We start from the raw sequence: 24,581 nt of genomic DNA, 5'->3' as shown, positions 1-24,581 counted from the left end.
TCGTCGGCTTAGCTGGGAGAAAACCTCTCACACGGGATCAAAGTGCAATTGGGGCATAGCTGTCAACCGTCCCTTATTTGGCAGGAAAGTCCCTTATGCCAGCGCCGTGTCCCGCTGCTGTCCCATATTGATGATGTCCCTTAAATTTCCCGGGTTTCCTCCCTGCCAGCCAGGGAGAAGGGAGGCTCCAACTGTGTTGCTTGGCTGCGTTGCTCACCCAATAAGGAGTCTTAAGAACGACTGGGGGGTGGAGCTTGCCATCAAATCGGCCGCGTTGCCTGGGAGCTCGCCATTGCTCAGCGCTTCCCAGCGGAGAGGTGACGGTGGTTTTCCTTGCTGCATCCCCTTTGCCGGGTTGCTGCGCTGTGGGAACCACCGCTTGAGGCTTTGTTTGGCTGCTGGCTGGGCTTTCTGCCTTTGGCTCAGAGGGGCTCAGAAGTTGAACATACCTGTGCCCGGAAAATCCCTTATTTTGGCTGCTGATACCTTATTTTCGAGTCTGCCGGTCCCTTATTTTCAAATCTTTAAGTTGACAGCTATGAATTGGGGTGATATACTGCAGGAGTGCTAGGCATGCGTGCCATGATCTGGGGAGAGATCTTGGGGAGTAGGGAGTGGAAGAGACAATGAAGATAAATCTCAACACAGAATAGGGACAGGAGGCAATATATGATCAGTGAAGGAGGCTGAGCGCTAGGGAACGGAGGAGGCAGACGAAGGACGGGGAAATATCTCCCCCAATGCCTAAGGAAAGAATGGAATGTATCCTTCATAGGCTAGGTGGGTGGGGAGATTGAGTTGTTCAAATAGGGAAGGGACGAAAGAAACTTGTGTAGATTTGAAGGCTACACAAGCCTTCACAAGCCTACACAAGCCTTATGTCTGGCAGAGGCATAAGGTGAGTACAATCGTACCTCGGAACTCGTCCTCGTACGTTTTGGCTCCCAAACAATCGAAAACCGGAAGTGATTGTTCCTGTTTTCAAACGTTCTTTGAAACCTGAACATCTGACATGGCTTCCGCAGCTTCCAATTGGCTGCAGGAGCTTCCTGCAGCCAATCGGAAGCCACACCTTGGTTTCTGAACATTTTGGAAGTCAAATGGACTTCCGGAACGGATTCTGTTTGACTTCTGAGGTATCGCTGTATATTACCTGCTTTCATTTGCAGTTTGTAACAAAGTGCAGTTTTTCATTTTATTCATATATATGGAACTGTAGTTTGTCAACAGCTTCTCCCCTATTTGTTTGCAAAACAACAGAGAATCTTCTAATTTCCTGGCCTCGCACAAAAAGGAGGTGGGGAGAAGAGGAGGTGGGGGAGAACATGTTTCAAAGGCTTGCCACGACGTGTATGTAACACAAACCATGGTTTATTGTTATGTCCAAATAGGGCCAGAGTGTTAAAAATGTGGCAAGCAAGCATTTAGTATACACATAAAAGCAACTCAGAGTTCTTTTGTTACATATTAGTGAAATGAGTTGACTGAGGGGGAGTCGGTAAAATTAAGAAGGAATGTGTTTTCTGAAATATTTGGTGAATCAATCAGTAGGGAAGAACTAAGTACTTTGGGGTAAGAAACTGTTGACAAAGAACTTTCTAGCATAGATCAGTGTGCTTGCCTCCCAAAGCCGTAAAATCCTCAACCCCTTTCTCTGATAAGAAAAGAGCAATATCTATAATCTGCAATGTGGTTTTTTAAGCTGGTTTAAGAGGCAAAACAGCATCAGTTATGCTGAAGGATGGCGCTGCTGCATTTTCCTGAGGCAGTTACCAGCTAGCTCAGAGGGAGGTAGAATGTCTCATCTGGGATTAATTTAAAGGCAAGCTTTCTTCCCTGGTGATGAAGGACTTTTGCTTTGTGTGTGTTTTCAATCACTCAGCTGCAATCACACTCTTGGTTCACCCCCCCTTCTTCTTTCATTTCCACAGGCCCTCATTTAAGTTGCTTTGAGACTGTTGTTACCTCCTAATTTAGCCGCAAATTCTACAAACATCCTCGAAAAGAATGCCGCACTTGTTTCTTCAATGCCCACTCACAAAAGGGTGGAATGCAAACTGCCCCCTCCAGAATATTTGTTTGAAGAGCTCATGTTGGATCAGTGGGGGGGGGCGGGGGGGGGGGCGGCAGCGGCAAGTGTCTGTGAACAATTGCTGTTTGGTCACAAAGTGCCCGACACTGGAATCTCATGTATGTCTACTCAGACATACTGCATTCAGTGGGACTTGCTCATGTGTAGGAGATTGCAGCTCTGACATTGTTATGGAAGGAAAATAGTATCGGGCAGGCATCTTGAGCAAGTCATTCCAGTTCAATCTCAGTTTCCGAGCCATAAAACGAGATTAGTGACTTAAACCTTACTTTATATTTGATTAAGCCATTGTTATTATGAGATCTGGACTTGCAATATTTTTTTGCTTGCAGCGGCAAAAGTCTACACACATGCGGAACATTAAAGGAGTAGCATGCTGTGCTAAGATGCTCTGAACCACTATAGTCTGCAAATGAAAGATCACATTAATGCCCGCCCCTGTGTCAGGGGTGAGGAACCTGTAGTCCGCCACATGTGATTGGACTCCATTTCCCATCAGTCCGTGCCACTAGGGTCAATTTGCAGGGTTGGTGGGAGTTGCAGTCTAGCCCTGCATTAACTCCATCACAACAAACAGCCAGCACAGTAATAATAATAATAATAAATAATATTTTTTTATTTATACCCCGCCCTTCCTGGTTCAGAAAACAGGGCTCAGGGCAGCTAACAACAAATTTAAAACACTTAATTGTAGAAGCAGCATAAAATACATGAATAACAATAAAATTCAAACTTCAGAAATCAATTTGGGGGAAATCCATCTAATAAGCATTAGATAGTCACCAGGGCTAGCTGGCTGAATTAGTCCTACTTGGGCCAGCGAGGAGGCCAGGGGAGAATTAGCTGTGGGGTCTCAGAGCGGGTAATCTTTGTAAAAGGGGAGGGGGAAGGGAAATAAAAGATCAGGCTGAATTCAAATTAAAGGCCAGGTGGAATAGCTCTGTCTTACAGGACCGACGGAAGGAGGTTAAATCCTGAAGGGCCCTAGTCTCGGGGGGGGGGGGTATCTGCACGCATGCTTCGCCCCCAGATTATAGCGCTGGCCCAAGTATACCAGCCTGTACCTTCTTCGGATGAGCAGCCTGTGCCTTCCTGGGACGAGCCTTTTTAAGAAAAAGGCTGTCCAAAGATTAAGAGGGGGGAATGAAGGAAGGTGAGGACAGGTGACCTCACCTAGGCCCGAAGTCAACCCCCCCCCCCCCCCAAAAGCAGGCTCAAAGCTTCTCAAAGCTTTTCAAAATCATTTTCTCAGCAGCTAAGGATCAGAAACATTCCGCTTGCTGTAACTAAAAAGATTGCAACAAGGTAGAGAACAGAGCCCATTGTCTTCTCAGGCCTTTCTCAGAACCACATTGCAACTTGCTTTCTCTCCGGGAACCATGCCAAAGCACAAGAATGAAACAACGGGAACACTCTGAAAACCCCCTCACCCCCTTTCCTGCCAAGAGTCCACAATAGTCCCAAGACAGCTTTCTGTACATGCTCAGGAACCTCAACATGGGGCAGGACTCCTGAGGGAGGAGAAAGGGGGAGGGAACTAGAAAGGGGTATATATGCGGTGAAGGGTTGGCTTGCAACCTTTCTCTCTGACGTTATTTTTTTCTGTTTGCAGGGATTTAAAGCAAACAAACATGGGGGAGCATTAGGGTTTATCTTACGTCTTCTGCCTGAAGAGTTATAGTCCATTTCACCATCTCAGCATTCTTCCACCTAATTTATCTGCATGTGTGCACCCAGCCTTGAGGGGGAAAATAAGTGTGACTGGTGGATCAGTCACACTTATTTAGTCTCGACATCCTTATCCACTCAAAAGGGACAATTGGGGTACATCTCCCCATCACATTTCCTTGAGTGTTAAGATAGTAATCATTCTTACCCACATGGCATCTTTGCAGTTCTGCAACAGGGGGATTGGGCGACTTTGAGCGAGTTACTATTTCAGCATTTTAGGCCCCTGCCTCTAAAATATAAATGAGAGCAATTCATCTTTTAGGATTCAAGTTCACCCCATCCCACCAACTGAGCTGCAAGGCAGAACTTGCAGCTTCAGAAGCAATCAGATTGTTCCTCACCCTCCTGTTTCAATTTGCATTTGCACATTGCTGTACACACCAGAGAAGGGCAGTGGTGTATTCATGCAAAGCATGTTACCTGTTGGTTTCCCTGCACCTGCAACCCTCACCCTCCTTATTTGTGAAATTACCATCTACACATGTGCTGTAATCAAGGCCGGCCCAATACGTTTTGCCACCTGAGGTGAACCACAAAATGGCATTCCCTCCCTGCCAAGAAAAAAGGGATGAGTGAAGATTTACATCAGTAACAAGGGTATGTGTTTGTGGTAAAGAGCTACATCAGGATCTGCTGCCCCTGTGGATCCTGCTGCCTGAGTGGTCTCCTCACCTTGCCTCATGTGGGGGGCTGGTCCCGGTTGTCATTTGCGCATGCGCAGCAGCTGTCTGAAATGTATACACCCCACCTTAACTGCAGAGTGAATGTGGCTTACATCTTCAAATTGAATGGAAGTTGGTTTCAGGTGTATGTTTCCAACAGGTAGATATGAATTGTGGCTAACATCATGTGCTTCCAACACCAGGAGTGGGAGCGCACTAGAGCTGGAGTAAATGAAAATGTGCTTGCAGCCTTCATTTCTAGTCACAGGGGTCATGCTGCAAACAACAACCAGTGAAAGCCTTTGGTTATAAAAAAAATCTATTAAAATACAGATAGTAAAATGAAGCTGTAAAGGTACCCCTGCCCGTACAGGCCAGTCTTGACAGACTCAAGGGTTGTGCGCTCATCTCACTCTAGAGGCCGGGAGCCAGCGCTGTCCGCAGACACTTCCGGGTCACGTGGCCAGCGTGACGAAGATGCTCTGACGAACCGGCACCAGAGCAGCACACGGAAACACCGTTTACCTTCCCGCTATAAAGCGGTACCTATTTATCTACTTGCACTTAAGGGTGCTTTCGAACTGCTAGGTGGGCAGGAGCTGGGACCGAACAACGGGAGCTCACGCCACTGCGGGGATTCGAACCGCCGACCATGCGATTGGCAAGTCCTAGGCGCTGAGGTTTTACCCACAGCGCCACCCGCGTCCCCCCAAAATGAAGCTGTAGCAGGCAATAAATGTTTCATTTCAGAAGTGGAATTCTATGCTCTGGTAACCTCTAGGTTAGATTATTACTGCAATGCATTATACAGTAGGGTTGCCTCTGAAGATGATTTGGAAACTTCAGCTAATGCAGAATTCAGCAGCCAGGTTGCTCACTGGGCAAGATGGTTTGAGCATATTAGACCAATCTTGATCTGACTGCACAGGCTACCAATTAGTTTCCTGGCCCAATTCAAAGTGCTGGTTTTGACCTATAAAGCCTTAAATGGCTTGGGACTGCAAGGACTGCCTCGCTCCACATGAACCTAGCCGGTCTCTAAGATCATCCTCTGAGGCCCTTCTTCGCGTGCCTCCTCCACGAGAGATCCAGAGGGTGGCAACACGAGAACGGGCCTTTTCTGCAGTGGCCCCCCATTTGTGGAATGCTCTCCCTGGAGAGGTTCAACGAGTGCCTTCATTATACACATTTAGGCACCAGGCAAAAACCTTCCTCTTCAACCAGGCCTTTGGTGGATTGACATCCGAGGTCGTTTTAAATGTGCTGGGGTGGTGTTATTGGTTGTTTGTTATTTGTACTCTCCATTTTGTAGTTTTTTATATTGCAATTCGGTGTTGTAAACTGCCCTAAGATAGATATAATAAACAAACAAACAAATAGAAGCCCACACAAATATACACTTACACCTAAAAATGGTAGGCAGACCCCCCCCCCCAAAGGAGGGGGAATAAACACGTAGTAGTTTTTCAGCAGGCACCCAGGGAAACCGCTGGTTTTCAAACAAAAAAAGCCAGCAAGATGTTACTTTCCAGAGGCAGCTAGTGTTAGCACATACTTTTCGAAAGGGAGCTAGGGGGCGTCAATAAATTATAGGCCTGTTAACCTAATATATAGCCAAGATAAATAGATGAACAGCATTTCTTAACAAAACCCTGTTAGAATCCACCCTGGGCACATTGCAGACTTCATACAGAAGACCTGCAACAGAGTCCTTAGGATAGTGTCACCTGCATAATGCACTTTCATTATGTCTCCAAATTTCAACCACTTCAGGGGTTTGCCCCTCTCCCCCCGTAGTTTTCTTGCAAAAAATGTTTTTTGGGGGGAAATACTCCCCCAAATTTGACGTGAGGGGAGGACAGCTGACCCTCTCCATGCAACTTTTCCTTTTTGTGTATTTGCACGTGAGACACGGAAGAGGGGTTAAAAATGTATTTATTGAGAGGGCTAGTTCCTGCCTCTGGGGACTGGTCAAATTTCCGAAGGAAATAATGGAAATATCTATATCTCTTGTGGCGCCCCCTGAATTCTGCCCTCAGCGTCCCCTCAGCTCAACCCGCCCCCCTTCCCCCCGGCCAGGCAGCAGGCAGGAGGGTCTCCGCGCCTTCGTGTGAGGTATTTATAGCCGGCCTCGGCACCAGGAGTCCAGCCGAGCGCCTGAGGGCGGAGCCGAGCGCAGCTCCGGGGCGGGCACGGCGCGCCGAGGAGCCCGGCTATAATTCCACCTGCAGCCATTTGCGTCGCGGCTTCGGCGGCTAGGCGACAGCGCGGAGCCCCGGCGACAGCGGCCGCCGCGCCTCTCTTTCTCTGACCAAAAGGAGTGGCGGCGCCCAATGAACGGCAACGCCGGCGGCGAAGGCGGGATGATGATGGAGGAGGAGGAGGAGGGTAAAGAAGCAAACTGGCCCCGAGGCTTTATTTCTCGTCATGTGGAGGTTCAAAAACCTCCTTTTTGAGGGATACAGCAGGAGCGAAGTCGTGCGCTCCCGCCGCCCTTTCGCGCGCGCGCTGGGGTCGCGTTTGTGCGCTCCTGAGGCGGACGGTGCCTTTTGGCGGCAGGCAGAACTGCACCGGCTCAGGGACGCTTCTTTGTTCTGGGTGCTTTATTGAGTATTTTGTGTGGTTATGTGTGTGGGGGGCGCTTTTGGTGTTCTTTCTCCCCGCCAACCTGACTCTCTGGCTGCGCCTCCCTTGGGCAGCAGCATCCTTGGTGGCGCGCGAGCAAAGTAAGTGGAGAGCTTGAGGTAAAACGGGGCAGACTTTTCCCAAGAACTCCTCCAGGCGCGCGGGGGGGGGGAGTGTGCGTGCGTGGGAGTCAGGCATGCGGGGGGGGGGGGGAGGAGGAGGAAGCCGGCATCTCTCCCCAGCAGCAAGTGACTGATGGTGCTCCTGCGCTTATCAGTCGCCACCATTAACTTCTGGCTTTGCAAGGGCGCTTGGGAGGGGAAACCCAAACACGCCGCCACCCACTTAGTATAAACAAACGCACACCCTCAAAGGCGGGGGGGGGGGGGAGTGGTTGGGGAGAGAACCCAGCAACCAAAAACTTTGCCCACAATTCACCCAGTTTTTAGCAAGTGGGCATGTCCTTTTTAAATAATGAGCAGCAGCAGCAGCAATAATGATGATGATGGTGATGATATAGTGCAAGAAAACGTATTCACATTGCTATGGGCACAAAAACGCAGTTCTTAGTGAAACGCCCCAGAGGAGATGGTTAAAAAAAAAAAAGTCCAGTGCTTTTATCGGAATACAACTGGCGTTGAAGCCTGGCAGATCCAAAATTCTTGCAATTTTTATTTTTAGATTGAGGTAGGTATCTGTGTTGGCCTGACGCAGTCGAAATAAAAATGAAATAAATAAAATTAAAAAATTGTCCAGTAGCACCTTATAGACCAACTAAGTTTGTTGTGATATAAGCTTTCGTGTGCATGCACACTTCTTCGGATATTTTTATTTTTCTTATTTTATACAATACAGTCGCAGCAAAGAGAAGACTGCAGCATAAAGTTTATGGCGTTATTTCACACGGAACCTATATGGACTGCCAGTGTTTTAAGGCCATGTAAATAGTTCTTGCATTTAACCACACTGGCATCCTCAAGAGTTGAGCTGTGATCCTAGTCACAATCGACTTAAGTGTAAGCCCCTTTAAAATTTCGTGGGGCTTGCTTGAGTTTAGCTGCCAGGTAGCTCCATCCAGTTCTTTTTTATTATTATTTAAATACATTTAAAAAGTTTTAAAAGGGGGGGGAGGGAAAAGGGGAGAATAGGGTATAGTATATTGCTATAACAATTGATCACATTTTTAACCTATTGTATTTTGCAAAAATGAGTTCCAAATTCCATTATACTTGTCCATGCAATAAGCATATTTGTCCATCTATAAGCAACCTGCTTACAAGTAGCAAGTGTAGTCAGGTCTTTGATCCACTGGAGAAATGGAGAGCTCCATCTAGTTTTTAGCAGCTTTGCCTGGCTGTGGGTAGGATTGGCCCCAAAGTTGACTTGTAGCGTGAGGTTGAAACCTGTTTGAGGAAATGTATTATAAGAGGTGAACACGCTTGCAGGTGTAGGCTGCAGTCTTACGTAGAGTTGGGTGTGCCCAAGCCATCGGTTTCCATGGACTTGGAGCACCTAATTCGATATAACATTGTATTACTCATACTGCACACATAGGAAGATTAAGCTTTCAAAAGGTTAGAGATAGTGAAAAACTGAGAAATACAAGCGAGTTTTCCAGGTATTTCCCAGAGTGTGTGGAGCTTTCTTTCAGCAGTGTTTTCCTTTACTAACTTTAATTTTGGTAAACAGCCTTTCAAAAACGTTGCTGATGAAAGCCCTTATTGCTAGTTTAGCAGCATAATGTAGCCACATGCTTTATTTCCCTGTCCTTCCTTTAAGGAACTTATTCCGTGATTCTCCACTTTTTCCACGCACCCGTGTTCTCATTTCAGTAGCTTGCTCTGAGACATAATGATAAAGCACAGGTCATCCAGCAAGTTTCGTAAACCCAGGTATTTCATATGCAAACCATAGGCCAAGGTTTACCCTATGGTTTGAGGTGCATGGTTTGTTTGGGAGCGCTGAACTTCGAATCCAGTTTAGACAACCCACCGTCCTTCAATGGCTTAGATAGCATGGTGCAGCAGAATGACCAGGGAGGAGTAAAAGCAGCTGTGATGCATTTAAAGCATTCTTGCGCCACTGTAACAGTCATAGCATACCCCAAAGATTTCTGGGACCCCCTCACAGGACTGCAATTCCTAGCACCCTTAGCAAAAAACAGTTCCCAGGACTCTTTGTGGGAAGACATGATGATTTACCTGTATGGGGCAGGTGTGTTCCTCCTCTTCAGGAGCCCGTAAGTTTGTTCTGAGCCATGGTGTGGCTCAGTGTGGTTGTGCAAACCAGGCCATTATGGCAGTAGCTCTCCAGGGTTTCAGATGACAATCTTTCCTACCCTGCATGGCGTTTCCAGGGACGCGGGTGGCGCTGTGGGTTAAACCACAGAGCCTAGGACTTGCTGATCAGAAGGTTGGCGGTTCGAATCCCCGCTACGGGGTGAGCTCCCGTTGCTCGGTCCCTGCTCCTGCCAACCTAGCAGTCTGAAAGCATGCCAGTGCAAGTAGATAAATGGGTACCACTCTGGCGGGAAGGTAAACGGCGTTTCCGTGCGCTGCTCTGGTTTGCCAGAAGTGGCTTAGTCATGCTGGCCACATGACCCGGAAACTGTATGCCAGCTCCCTCGGCCAATAAAGCGAGATGAGCGCCGCAACCCCAGAGTCGGCCACAACTGGACCTAATGGTCAGGGGTCTCTTTACCTTTACCTTTACCTTTACCTTTATGGCGTTTCCAGGGATTGAACTCAAAGCATGTGCCTTGTTTAGGGTTGCCATATTTCAGAAAGGGAAGATCCAGACACAAAAGATGTTCAGCTTTTTTTTTGGCAAAGTTGTAGGTGGAATTGGAGTTTTTTTTGAAAAATATCTTTAAAAAATGAAGTTTTTGCCATAATCTACACTTCATGGGTTGCCAAGCATCCAGATTTTCCTGGTCATTTTGGCGATTTTCGCCCGGACACTATTTTTTATAGCTGTATTCTTGCTATGTCCAGGAAATTCCGAACGTATGGCAACCTTGGCCTTGTCCATACAGTCGTACCTTGGTTCTCGAACGTAATCCATTCTGGAAGTCCAGCTGACTTCTGAAACATTCAAAAACCAAGGCGCGGCTTCCGATTGGCTGCAGGAGGTTCCTGCACTCAAGTGGAAGCCGCATCATACATTTGGCTTCCGAAAAACGTTAGAAAACCGGAACACTTACTTCCGGGTTTTCAGCGATCGGGAGCCAAAACCTAAGAGTACCACAGCGTTGGAGAACCAAGTTATGACTGTACTGTTGAGTTGTGGCCCCTCCCTTGAATATTGCATGTCCAGTTTCATGGCATATCTCTTGCACAAGTGCTCCCTGTTGTTGCCAAGGTGCCATCCTTTGTGTTTACAAAATAAATAACCCATTTTGGGGGTTTGGGATTTTTTTGTCCATGCACGAAAACTTAATCTCTTTTACGTACAGCTGGAAAAGTTACTATCTTGGCGTCTCTTACTGTACACTCAAGAGTCTTGTTTGAACACAAATGTAGTTAAAATATCAGTTTAGCTTTGCTTTTAATGTTTGTTAAACATATAACAAGTAAATTAAATCATATTATTGCCTGGCACAGCATGCCCCTTTAATATATTACAGTTCTGTGTGCCAGTGAAGAATGAATTAGCCCAGATAGATCTATTTAATGTTCCTGCTGATGTCAGCTTTCTTTGATGGAAAAATATGAATGCAAAGTAATAATCTTATAAAATTAAGTTCCGTTTAGTCCATGCTGGTGTCAAAGGTACTTATTCTGCTTCTTTCAACTGACTAGATTTCGTCCAGATAAAAAGCCGTAGGCGAGGAAACTATCACTTTTCCGATGTATGGGATTCGATCACTTTCTGGCAAATTAAGATTGCACAAGGCACCAGGGAGTCTTGCAAAAAAAAAAAAAATCCTTTCCCCCAAAATATCAGACTTTTTCTGATAAGGAGTGTGATGTGGAAATGCACTGGGAAGGGCGAGATAAAACTTGTGACCCTCTTTTTAGATTCAGCATCATCTAACCTCCCTTCAAACAAACTGAGATGAATGCTCAATAAAACAGTGTGAGGGTCCCGCTGCTTGAAAATACTGAGTTGAATCCAATTAAGTCTTACTATGGACAGACCAATAAAATCAATGGACTTAAGTTAATCATGCAGTCCTAACTGCTCCTGGAAGGAGTTAGGGTTCCGAGAGGTGGGTCCCTCTGCTGATAGTGAGCTCTGCTACACCAGCTGAGAATGTGGGTGATTGCAGTAACTAACACAAGGTTCCCAAAAGGGAGTGTTAAACGTCTTGTGGAGGAGCAGGGCCAGTTATTGATTCATTGGCTAAAAAACCTTCCAATTTCTAGGTGAAAAAGCCCAATCTGGCTCCCTCCGCTGCACTAACTTCAAGCTGGTGCAGCGAAAAGAGAATTAGAAGCAAACACAAAGGTAGCTCCACCCTGGCTCATCATTAGATAGTACAGTAAAGGTAAAGGGACCCCTGACCATTAGGTCCAGTCATGGCCGACTCTGGGGTTGCGGCACTCATCTCGCTTTATTGGCCGAGGGAGATGGCGTACAGCTTCCGGGTCATGTGGCCAGCATGACTAAGCCGCTTCTGGCGAATCAGAGCAGCACACGGAAACTATTTACCTTCCTGCCGGAGCGGTACCTATTTATCTACTTGGACTTTGACGTGCTTTCGAACTGCTAGGTTGGCAGGAGCAGGGACCGAGCAACGGGAGCTCAACCCGTCGCGGGGATTCGAACCGCCGACCTTCTGATTGGCAAGTCCTAGGCTCTGTGGTTTAACCCACGGCGCCACCTGATTGTACAGTACTGCAACTTAAATTCGTTGATTTGGATCCTGAAGATTTGCAATTGGGGAAGGTTTGGTTTAAAACTATGGGGAAATGTCCATGATTTTAAGAGTGCTGTCTGAGACAGGCACACAGGACTGAGCTGCTTAAAATAATTTATAGCCAACATGGCTTTTTTCTTTTCTTCTTTCTGAACAAAAACTTGACATATTGATGACCATCCCTCAGGCAGGCACACACAGTTTGAAATGATCCCTTGGCACCAATTGAAGTGTTACTTCCTGCCTCCCAAACCAGGAGTTAGTGAGTTATTCCATACCTTAGATCTAAGCAGTGATTCAATCTAAATGAACAATGAAACTTGTCTACCCTGTAATCCAGGGGTAGGCAAGGTTTAACTTGCCTGGGCCGGTTCATTCCAGCGGAGAACCCTCTGTGGGCTGGATCCTGCTCACGTGCCTGCGATTTCCGGCGTCTGTGCAGACACAATTTCCAGTGTCTGCGTCTGCACATATGCAATTTTCGGCCCCATGGAAGTGAGTCCCTGCACTGTTTAGCGCAGCGTGCGGGGACTTGCCAAGCAAGCGGCTTGGTTCGGGGGCGGCTCGGGGGGCGGTTAAACGACCCCCGTGGGCCGATTGTGGCCCATGGGCCTTAGGTTGCCTACCCCTGCTTGCAATCCATATATTGTATCTATTTTCTTATAATGCATATTAAATGGGTTTCCTGTACTGGAGCATTCTTCCCAGCTGTTTTAGTGGTAAAGGTAAAGGTACCCCTGCCCGTACGGGCCAGTTGTGTCCGACTCTGGGGTTGTGCGCCCATCTCACTTAAGAGGCCGGGGGCCAGCACTGTCCGAGGACACTTCCGGGTCACGTGGCCAGCGTGACAAGCTGCATCTGGCGAGCCAGCGCAGCACACGGAAACGCCGTTTACCTTCCCGCTAGTAAGCGGTCCCTATTTATCTACTTGCACCCGGGGGTGCTTTCGAACTGCTAGGTTGGCAGGCGCTGGGACCGAACGACGGGAGTGCACCCTGCCGCGGGGATTCGAACCGCTGACCTGACGATCGGCAAGTCCTAGGCGCTGAGGTTTTACCCACAGCGCCACCCGCGTCCCGTTTTAGTGGTAGGACTATTTAAATAATCTAACCACGATGACTGTATATGGTTCAAATAGCTATGGACACAATGACATTGATGGCTAATTTATTCGGCACATCAAACTGAAAAGGTAGAAAATAACTTGAAACTGTGCTTCCGTGATACCTAAGAAAGCACTTGAACTTCATAAAAGGGTGACAGACAGAGTAATTCTATTCATGGTTATTTGGAAGCTAACTTAACTTGCATTCGATGGGGCTCACTCCCGAATAAGTTTATTTGGATAGGTTTGCAGTCTAAACTATGTACTGGAAGATGTGGATGCTGTGTGTTCAACACGGGCAAAGTATGCCCTGCCAGAAGAGTTAGGCTATATAGTTTGTAATGGAAAATGTTGAATTTTAGGTTGGGTTCAGTTGAAATATGTATATTTTTAAAAAATGCTTTATTGGTTTTAAAAACAAATACAGAACAAAACAATATGCAATGATCAACAAAAGGCAATCCAAGATCAACGCTCATTACAAAAAAAGAAAAGATTGAATTCACATGTCACAAATTCCACACACACTCCCGTTGAGATTCCTAATTTACATTACAACTGCACACTTAACTTTATCTCTCCTAGGTTATTCGGTTGTGTTGATTTTGTAAATTTCTCTTATTTCATGCAGGAACCAATCCAGGCCTACCAAAGAATTTAGATTATTGCAATGTTCTTTTAAGCATTCTCTGTAAATATTCCACTCTCTGTTAAGTATTTGATCTGTGTGGTCTCAAAACCTTGCTGTCAATCTTGCTATCTCTGCATACTCTAACATTTTATTCTTCCAGTCTAGTTTTGAGGGAGTAGAATCTCCTTTCCATACCTTAGCAATTAAATCAAGTCTTTATAGTGCGGTTCGGTTGAAGCCTCTCCTTGCTTTCCTGCAGTGGTGATGGGATAGCAAAGACTACCCTCCATTTCTTGGAGGTGTTAAGAAACATGCTGCGTAGGGCAAATGGAAATTTTAACACTACTAGCATTGTGATTAGGGACATGGGTGGTGCTGTGGGTTAAACCACAGAGCCTAGGACTTGCCGATCAGAAGGTCGGCGGTTCAAATCCCTGCGACGGGGTGAGCTCCCGTTGCTCGGTCCCTACTCCTGCTAACCTAGCAGTTCGAAAGCACATCAAAGTGCAAGTAGATAAATAGGTACCGCTCCGGCAGGAAGGTAAACGGCATTTCTGTGCGCTGCTCTGGTTTGCCAGAAGCGGCTTAGTCATGCTGGCCACATGACCCGGAAGCTGTACGCCGGCTCCCTCAGCCAATAAAGCGAGATGAGCACCGCAACCACAGAGTCGGTCATGACTGGACCTAATGGTCAGGGGTCCCTTTACCTTTACCTTACAGGATAGGGCAAGGCTGACATACCAAAGAGTCAAACACAACTGGCCCCAAGGATTCCCCCTAGCTAACCTTTTCTTGCACCCACCTCAAAAGCATTTGCTTGGCTGGAATGAGTCTCTGTGATAAATTGATCTTGCTCACTGATGGGACAATGGAGAGATGTGTGGGCAAGTATAGAAACCGCTGGTTCTGATGCACAGTGTATTATACAAAGGTAAGAATCACATCCATTGTTTACTGGGATGTGAACCCTCCTCCCCTCGCCAAGAGTTTCCCATGCCTGTGGTAAATGGCACTTCTTACATTTTTATCTCACTCCTCTGGAGCAGGGTTGATAGTTTTCCTCTACTTACCCTCCCAATAGCCCTGAGAGGTAGGCTAGACTGAAAGAGAGGCTAGCCAAAAGCCAATGAGAATCTTCATGATGGAGCAGGGCTCTGAGTAGAGTCTCCGTGGTACAATACTAGTAATCACAATGCTAAAGGTAAAGGGACCCCTGACCATTAGGTCCAGTCATGACCGACTCTGGGGTTGCGGCACTCATCTCGCTTTATTGGCTGAGGGAGCCGGCGTACAGCCCTATCCTGTAAGGTAAAGGTAAAGGGACCCCTGGTCATGTGGCCAGCATGACTAAGCCACTTCTGGCAAACCAGAGCAGCGCACGGAAATGCCGTTTACCTTCCCGCCGGAGCGGTACCTATTTATCTACTTGCACTTGACGTGCTTTCGAATTGCTAGGTTGGCAGGAGCAGGGACTGAGCAACGGGAGCTCACCCCGTTGCGGGGATTCGAACTGCCGACCTTCTGATCGTCAAGTCCTAGGCTCTGTGGTTTAACCCACAGTCTAGGGTTTAACCCCCCTAGGCTCTGTGGTTTAACCCTGCGCCCCACGCCCTATCCTGTGCCCAGCCCCCAATTAAACTTATAAGACACTTGTAATATCGCTTTTTCTCTTTTTCTTTTTGCAGAGTTTCCAACAGGGCAAAGCGTTTTTCTTTGGGTTAACTTAAGTTGCATCGGGTAACAGCTTCTGTTCAGAATGTTACTGTTTTTGGAAACTCTGTCCTGCAAGATAACCAGACCCTCTGCTTACTCAAGCAGTGCCCATATTTAATTTCAACACAAATGCTTGAATGCCCAGTGATTCTGACAAGGGGCCTTTTGTCACAGAAAGCTCACACTTGCCCTGAAGTGTGAGCTCCAAGTATGGGTCAGTCTGTAAAAGTGACCTTTTCTATATAAGCTAAATATACATGCAGACATAACAGGGACATAGTTTGAGAGAGGCAAGTGTAATTTGGAAAGAGATTTATTGTTCCTAAAAGGGCAAATCAATGGGCATAACCCTTCAGAGAGCTTTAAAAAACAAACACCCATCCCACAAATGTTCTGATCCCTAATAATTATAATAACAATAACAACAACAACAACAATAATAGTTATTATTTTATTTATATCCCACCTATCGGACTGCGTTGCCCTAGCCACTATGGGTGAGTTCCAGCATAGTATAAAAACACAGCTAGACATCAAACATTAGAAACCTCCCGATACAGGGTTGCCTTTAGATGTCTTCAGATGGTTGTGTAATTGTTTATCTCTTTGACATGTGATAGGAGGGTGTTACACAGGGCGGGTGCCACCACCGAGAAGGCCCTCTGCCTGGTTCCTTGTAGCTTCACTTCTCGCAGTGAGGGATAAGTCATTGAAGGAACTTACTGGATTTTACTATGGGTTTATCTTTGGACTAGATCAGCTGTACAGGTGTATAAAATTTGCCACGTAATCGCTTCCGTCAAGTAATGATGGAGAGGTGAGCTGCTTGTTGTTGTTGTTGTTTAGTCATTTAGTCGTGTCCGACTCTTCGTGACCCCATGGACCAGAGCACGCCAGGCACTTCTGTCTTCCACTGTCTCCCGCAGTTTGGTCAGACTCATGTTTGTAGCTTACAGCAGAGTAAATAAAACAGAACACTTTAAAACACACACAAAAAAAGAAATTTACATAATGAACAGAAGCAGCACAACACCAGTACCAGAATGAGTAAAAGTATTTGATGGCCTGGGAAAAGAAATATGGCGAAGTACGTGCCAAAGGAGATCATTTTACAAGTGGTATGATCTGCCGCCTCGCTTCAGATGTTGGGGGGCACCTGGAGGTGGACTTCAAAAAAGATCTTAACAGATAGGCAAGCTGACATGAAGGCAAATTATCCTTCAGCATAACTGGTCCCAAGGCACATAGGGCAAAGCTTTAAAAAGCAGCACTCAATGTTTATTTCTAGTTAGCAGGCTGCACCAGCATCTTGAACTAGCTGCAATTTCCAGGAAGTCTTAAAACAGGCCCCACTTGGCTGTGAGGTTCACCCATGGCAAGAGTGAACGGCTTCCCTCCATCAAATAGTTGCTACCATGAACAAAGCCTTGAGTGCTGCAACCAGCTTGAGCCGTGAACTTTACCATAGGTTTATGTGTCTTTGTTACAGAGAACCCAGAATCAAGGATATTAGGTGGCATTTCCAGAAACCAGAAATGTGTGCAGGGAGTCTTGGTTCTAGCCACAGGGCTACAGAACTGTGATCTGCTGAACTGAACCTTGCTAAACCTCTTGCTTTTTTAATGCACGTCAAGACCACAGAACAGGGTTGTTGTGTCCAGTGCTAGCCATATGCAAGAATTAGGCCCATTGAAACGAATGGACTAACTTGCATTCGTGAATTTGAGTGGGTCTTTTCTGAGCAGAGCTTCATTGCCAACAAGCGTGAGTTTGTCATGGCTTCACTATACATGGGTCTTACCTAAGGTATACTTAGGCATACAGTGGTGCCCCGCAAGACGAATGCCTCGCAAGACGAAAAACTCGCAAGACGAAAGGGTTTTTTGTTTTTTGAGTCGTTCCACAAGACGAATTTCCCTATGGGCTTGCTTTGCAAGACGAAACGTTTTGTGAGTTCTTGCGAGTTTGTTTCCTTTTTCTTAAAGCCGCTAAGCCGTTAATAGCCGCTAAGCCGTTAATAGCCGCTAAGCCGCTAATAGCCGTGCTTCGCAAGACGAAAAAACCGCAAGACGAAGAGACTCGCGGAATGGATTAATTTCGTCTTGCGAGGCACCACTGTACTTCTTATACCTAGGAAGTATAGCTAATAGTGTCCATCTGTCATACCTTGGATCCCAAACGCCTTGGTACTCGGACGTTTTGGCTCCCAAACGCCGCAAACCCGGAAGTGGCTGTTCCGGTTTGCGAACGTTCTTTGGAACTCGAATGTCCAACGGAGCTTCCGCAGCTTCTGATTGGCTGTGAGAGCTTCCCGCAGCCAATCAGAAGCTGCGCTTTGGTTTCCGAACGTTTTGGAAGTCGAAAGGACTTCCGTAACGGATTCTGTTCGACTTCCAAGGTATGACTGTACCAGCTGAACAGTGGACAAAGAAATGTATGGGGGGGGTATCAAGAATGTGTATAATGGGGGGGAAATCCTCCATTTTACATTTTTCTAGTAAATGTTAGCGAGATGGTATTAAGGAAAACTTACGACGAATGACAAATTAACATCCTATACTTCATTAAACTATCTTGTCAATTAAGCTTCCGAAATTGCTATCACATTAATGCATTGGGATCGTTGTTGCACATTAACTCAATTTTTCATGCTTATTAGACAAGCTGTATTTTATGTGCCAGATTTTTCTCTCTCTTCTGCTTTAAGTAATTCAAGCTAATCCCCCCCCCTTTGTGTGTGTGTGTGTGTGTGTGTGTGTGTGTGTGTGTGTGTGTGTGTGTGTGTCTAGGATTTGTGTCTTGGTAAAAGTCAGTGGTTATGTGTGGAACACCAAGCACTAAAGTATGGAAAACTACAGCAGTTCATTTAAAAGTAATCCAAAACAGGGATCGGCAGCAAATGGCTTCCAGGCCTCTCCTGAAGAAAAGCTTTATGCCTGAATGATTAATTATCCTGTGGGTGGCAGCCAGATAACAGCACCCTGGCTATTGCTGGGAAAGAGATATAGGTCTTGGTATATAAGGCAACTTCCTGTGATATATTTGGCCATTAAAATGTCAGAAGAAGTCACGGTTCAGTTTTTAATTTTTCAAATTATATCTTAAATAGCAGAGAATATTAAAACAACTAGAGTGGCTCATTTCCCCTGTTTTGCTTATGATTTCTGCTCGCCTCTGGCAGTTTCCCTTGTATTATGTCCCTTTCAGGGAACTCTTCCCATATTGGTTTGTCTGCCAAAGAATCTCTGCAGTGCATCTGCCACAAAATTCTTGCCCGTTAGAAAAGTCCTGAGGAATGTTTTAGGTTGCATGCTTGAGTAGCCAAAAAATTGCGAGATGCAAGCAACCAGGCCAGGATTCTTAGGCCACATCGCAGCCCAGTGTGAACTCAGAATGCATTGAATGCAGCAAAACCTCTCTCCAATGCTAAACTTTGCAGGGCAAGATCAGGCGTGGCAGGCAGCCTTGAGGGAGAAGCACTGCCATTACAGTGGTACCTTGGTTCTCAAACTTAATCCGTTCCGGAAGTCCGTTCCAAAACCAAAGCATTCCAAAACCAAGGTACGCTTTCCCACAGAAAGTAATGCAAAACGGATTAATCCATTCCAGACTTTTAAAAACAATTCCTAAAACAGCAATTTAACATGAATTTTACTTTCTAACGGGATCATTGATCCTTAAAATGAAAGCAATAAACAATGTACTGCAGTCACACAATCAGTCAGTCAATCAGTAGCTGACCTGGGTTTCAAACAGTCACAAAAAAGAGCCACAGAAGCGCAAAATAAATAGCAAAAACAGACAGTCCTCAGCATAACGCTCAAAGCAGAAGTGTGGCACTCAGATTGGAAGTGTAACACTCAAAACGGAGCACGTTTGGCTTCTGAAATAAGTTTGCAAACCGGAACACTTACTTCTGGGTTTGCAGTGTTTGGGTTCCAAGTTGTTTGAGTACCAAGGCGTTTGAGAACCAAGGTACCACTGTATTTAATTTCTTATTGAAGAACTCCTGAGAAATTTCCAGAGCTCCAGAAGCTCAGGTATCCAAAGCAGTGATACCAAAATTTATTTTTTCACTTGTGCATATCTTTTCATGTTGCACTGTGTGCTTTGTAGACCTGTAGCATTGACCTGTTGCATAATCTGCTTGGGCAAGCAATGATGTCACATAAGTCTGAAGTTTGTAGATTGAGGTCGGGGAAACATGCCACAAGGATTGATAAATGCAGATTCTTGGAACACAGCATTATGGCTTCTTACTATATTATGGCTGCTTATGATGTTAATGAAGTTTAAATGGATTTATTTGAAAGGTAACCAAGAGCTTACATTTGTAGCTGCTGCTGTTTGTTAGGATTGACTTGTTTTGACGTGTGTTATCTGAATTGTGTAGGCTTGTAAGCTCTTCAGTGGAAATGCGCTATATAAATATTTTAAATAAATAAAAAAAGATGATTTGCACACATCTGAATAGGATCTAACATTTACTGGGGAGTATACCCCATTGAACAGAGTTGGACTTCCTTCTGAGTAAACATGCATAGAATTGTGCTAAAACGCTGCAGTTCCATGTATACTTTCTTGGGGGGCGGGGCGGTACTCTCTGAAATTTTAGTTGGTTACTTCTGAGTAAAAATGTTTAGTATTGCATTGCATGTTTTGGAAGTCTCTAAAATCCCGTTGCAACAGCTAAACAAAGCAATTGTTTTAAACATTTTTTTAGCTGCTCTTGTATCATAATTTGTGAGTTCTCTAGCATCGAGAGCTTGCAATTTTATTGAAATTCCATTATACAGTGGATGCATGAGGATTACCTAGTATTTATTCTCAGGACTTTTATGACGTGTTATGTAAGAGGCGAAACAACCTCTACTGTTGCTTGTAATTTTAGACATTCTTGTTTTTTAAATGTGTGCACTTCCGCACTGCAGTTTGTTGTGGTATCGCTGCTGATCGTCTGCCGCTTTTATAGACCTGAAGGCGGCTTTTGACAGTATCTCTAGAGAGCTGCTATGGGAAAAATTGGCAAAGTGGGGCATAGATAAAAGGCTGTTGTGGCTTATGATCAAATTACATGAAGGGACAGCCGCTAGGGTGAGGTTAACACCTGAGGGCGATCTCACAAACTCTGTACCAATAAATAAGGGGGTACGACAAGGGTGCATCCTTGCCCCCTATCTCTTTAACCTCTATATTAGTGACATGAGAACTCCCCTAGCTGAGGTCCAAACCACCATTCATGCACCCAGGCTTGCAGACTATCGCTGCCCCTTACTATTGTACGCTGACGATGCGGTGATCCTCTCATATTCAAGAATCGGTTTGAGGAGGGCCTTTAAGATCTTCGTGTTATATTGTCAAACAAATTTACTTACTATTAACCATTCCAATAAATAAATGGCGGGACGCGGGTGGCGCTGTGGGTAAAAGCCTCAGCACCTAGGGCTTGCCGATCGAAAGGTCGGCGGTTCGAATCCCCGCGGCGGGGTGCGCTCCCGTCTTTCGGTCCCAGCGCCTGCCAACCTAGCAGTTCGAAAGCACCCCCGGGGGCAAGTAGATAAATAGGGACCGCTTACTGGCGGGAAGGTAAACGGTGTTTCCGTGTGCGGCTCTGGCTCGCCAGAGCAGCGATGTCACGCTGGCCACGTGACCCGGAAGTGTCTCCGGACAGCGCTGGCCCCCGGCCTCTTGAGTGAGATGGGCGCACAACCCTAGAGTCTGTCAAGACTGGCCCGTATGGGCAGGGGTACCTTTACCTTTAACCATTCCAAATCTAAAGTCCTAATTTTTTCCCAGGAGTCGTAAATTGTATAGGTGGGAACTCATTCACGTTTTAGTTTTGCATAGCAGCCACATAACACTCTTAACCAAAATGCCTTCCCAGATTATCCCATTTAAGTCTGATTTGCAACCACCCCACTACCCTATAACCCTATACTGGTAATGTGGACTCAGTTGGGTTTGTATCTGAATATGCATGCCAGGGTAAACCTAGTCATAGTTTCCTGGGACCGTGATGCTGCTGGAGCGGCCCCACTCCCACCAGACAAAGTGGGGCTGCACTGAGCCGCTTGCCCACCCACGTAGGAGGGGGCCCACCTTGCTGATGTGGCCCTTGGCAGCTGGAGAGGAGCACTGGGCTGGGCCAGGCTGGGGTCGCCTATGTGGAGGTACCTGGTTCATGCCCCCACAAAAATTGTGTGCCTGGAGCCCTGGACCTCCCTGCCACCCCAGACACTACGCCCCTGGCATTCAGACACATTTAGATGGGCCATGTCAACCTGGGAAGGTGGTCTATCTGGGAGAAGAAAAACTCTGATCCTAAGCCTCTGTGGCCTTGTAGGAATATCTTTGGGAGAATAATAATAATAATAATAATAATAATAATAATAATAATAATAATAATATCTTTATTGTCATTGCCCCCTCTCGGGGACAACGAAATTACTTGACTGCTCCATAGAAACCCTAATTAAAACAATACAGTATAGTGCAGCAAGGAAGATTAGATGACTTTCAAAGTCCAGGCTTCCCATTCAGGGCCGAGATCGCTCTGGAGAAGAAGCTGTTCTTAAGACGGCTCGTTCTTGTCTTCATCGTCCTGTATCTCCGTCCCGACGGCAGGAGCTCGAAGAGACAGTGACCAGGATGCGATGGATCTTTTACTATGTCCAGTGCCTTCCTATGGCACCTTGTGGCATAAATCTGCTCTAAGGTGGAGAGTGGGCAGCCAACAATGCTCTCTGCTGCCTTGACAACTCTGCACAACCCCATCCTGTCCTGGGTAGTACAGCTTCCGTACCACACACATAAGCCATAAGTGAGCACGCTCTCAATGGCACAGTGATAGAAGGCAAGCAGCAGTTTCTGCGGAAGATGGTTTTTCCTTAGAATTCTCAAAAAGTACACTCTCTGCTGCGCCTTCTTCACAAGCCCCCTTGTGTTGACACTCCAGGACAGATCCTCTTGTAATTCAATGCCCAAAAATCTGAACGGGTCCCTAAAATGGTTGAATGGCGCCCTGTGCGCCTCCTTCCGGTAGCTCCTGCAGCCAGCTGATGCCAAACATCTTTCTCTGCTTACTTTTGGACCACACAGGCAAGGCTGGGTCTTGGCATCTGGGCTAGGACCCTGCTCAGGCTTATGCCCCAGGGAGGGTCCCTTCTGTGCTGCTAACACAGTAGTTTGACTTTACCCCTGGAGGCACACTCCATTGTCTCTCGAGACAGACAGATGTCAACAACAATTCAGACACATCATTTCTCACCAGTAAAACAATGTAGTCTGGAAAAAAGAAGTATTTCATCTGCTATTTCTGTGGAAATGGAATCTTAACTTTTCTGCATTGCAAATTTCTGACCACGTTAGAAAACTTCAGAGCGCTGCATGCTGGGAGCTACACTGCCGTCGACAAAACTTTTTTTTGTAGCTTGACAAATACACCAAATAGATTTACTGTGGAGAAATGTATTTGTTTCATCTTGAGACTGACCATTATTTTAACAGTGTGAATTCACAGAGTGGCGACTATACGAAATCAGCACGAGAAGTGAATTCCCTGCCATTCATAAATAATGATATAAGCTTTTGAACACAATGCACGGTACGATGGCAACAAACCAATATTCCTTGTAGGGCATTCAGCTTAAAATCATTGTGGTTCGTCTTTAAAATTTAATTGGTACAACAGGAGATCTATTCTGAAGCGCTGTCTGTTTCTCTTGGCAGTTACCATGAATAAGTAATGAAGGATAGTGATATTTTAAAGAGATGTTGATGCTCTAAATATGCATAGTTCTAATACCACTGCATTCAATTATTTACTTACTATATTTTTACCCCTCTTTGCAGACAATTGCTGTTTCTCAAAGCAGCTCGTATCAATAGAGAGAGAGAGACAAAGAGAGAGAATTCTGCCACCAGGCTTACAAACTAAAAAAAAATGACAAGACGCACAAGGAAAGGGGAGTAACAGGTAGCAGTGGGAAATCAGCTCTTTGAAGCCAGAACAAAGTGTTGAGCTAAAAGCACTTATGCCCAGTTTGAGCCAGCCTGATTTTCCTTGATTGGTAGTCTATGTCAACTGGTGCCATGGTCTCTTCAGCAGAGAGCCGTTTTCCCTTCTGCCAGCCACAGGGTCCCCTGGAATCATAGAATCATAGAGTTGGAAGAGACCACAAGGGCCATCGAGTCCAACCCCCTGCCAAGCAGGAAACACCATCAGAGCACTCTTGACATATGGTTGTCAAGCCTCTGCTTAAAGACCTCCAAAGACGGAGACTCCACCACACTCCTTGGCAGCAAATTCCACTGTCGAACAGCTCTTACTGTCAGGAAGTTCTTCCTAATGTTTAGGTGGAATCTTCTTTCTTGTAGTTTGGATCCATTGCTCCGTGTCCGCTTCTCTGGAGCAGCAGAAAACAACCTTTCTCCCTCCTCTATGTGACATCCTTTTATATATTTGAACATGGCTATCATATCACCCCTTAACCTCCTCTTCTCCAGGCTAAACATGCCCAGCTCCCTTAGCCGTTCCTCATAAGGCATCGTTTCCAGGCCTTTGACCATTTTGGTTGCCCTCCTCTGGACACGTTCCAGTTTGTCAGTGTCCTTCTTGAACTGTGGTGCCCAGAACTGGACACAGTACTCCAGGTGAGGTCTGACCAGAGCAGAATACAGTGGCACTATTACTTCCCTTGATCTAGATGCTATACTCCTATTGATGCAGCCCAAAATTGCATTGGATTTTTTAGCTGCCGCTAGTGTCCTTTCAGACAGAGAAGGAGGAGCCAACTTTTTGGCTGATGGATGGGACCAGGTTGGTCTCCTGCTTGCCATGATGCTCTCACTGGGAGGCAGACAGTACAGCTGCCCAGTGACTATTGGTCCCCTGGCTGATGGCAGAGGCCAGGGTGTGCTGATCAAATGACTGATCTGTTCCTGTTGGCTGAGCCTCTCTTGCATCAGTTTGCAATTCATGTGCCCATCTGACTAAGCGAGTGAAGTTTGGTCTTCTGTATGGAGGGACAGTTTGTCTAGCACCAAGCTCCTATTCCCTTCTTATGAGTTATTGCTCTATTTTTATTGTGAAACACCAGACGGTACGCTTTCTTAATTTTTTATTTTACAGTGCACAATTAGTCTCTTTCACACACACACAC

General features: G+C 46.0%; 1 protein-coding gene across 3 annotated transcripts in view; it reads left to right on the top strand.

Moving 5' to 3' along the window:
* Positions 1-6,633: 6,633 nt before the first annotated feature.
* The window catches only part of GADL1 (glutamate decarboxylase like 1), a 96,656-nt gene continuing 78,708 nt past the window's right edge, over positions 6,634-24,581 (top strand). Inside the window, exon 1 of one of the 3 annotated variants that reach the window (XM_077916340.1) lies at positions 6,634-6,873. In XM_077916340.1, coding sequence (XP_077772466.1) covers positions 6,819-6,873 — 55 coding nt within the window. In that variant the 5' untranslated portion in view covers positions 6,634-6,818. Of the gene's footprint in view, positions 6,874-19,690; positions 19,734-23,293; positions 23,396-24,581 lie in introns of those variants that run through there. The other 2 variants (XM_077916339.1, XM_077916341.1) reach the window with 2 other exon arrangements.

This window comes from Podarcis muralis, chromosome 12, assembly GCF_964188315.1.
Source record: "Podarcis muralis chromosome 12, rPodMur119.hap1.1, whole genome shotgun sequence".
In the NCBI taxonomy this organism is placed as follows: domain Eukaryota; kingdom Metazoa; phylum Chordata; class Lepidosauria; order Squamata; family Lacertidae; genus Podarcis; species Podarcis muralis.
The sequence above is the reverse complement of the archived record's forward strand: the minus strand, read 5'-3'. Positions and strand labels throughout refer to the sequence as shown.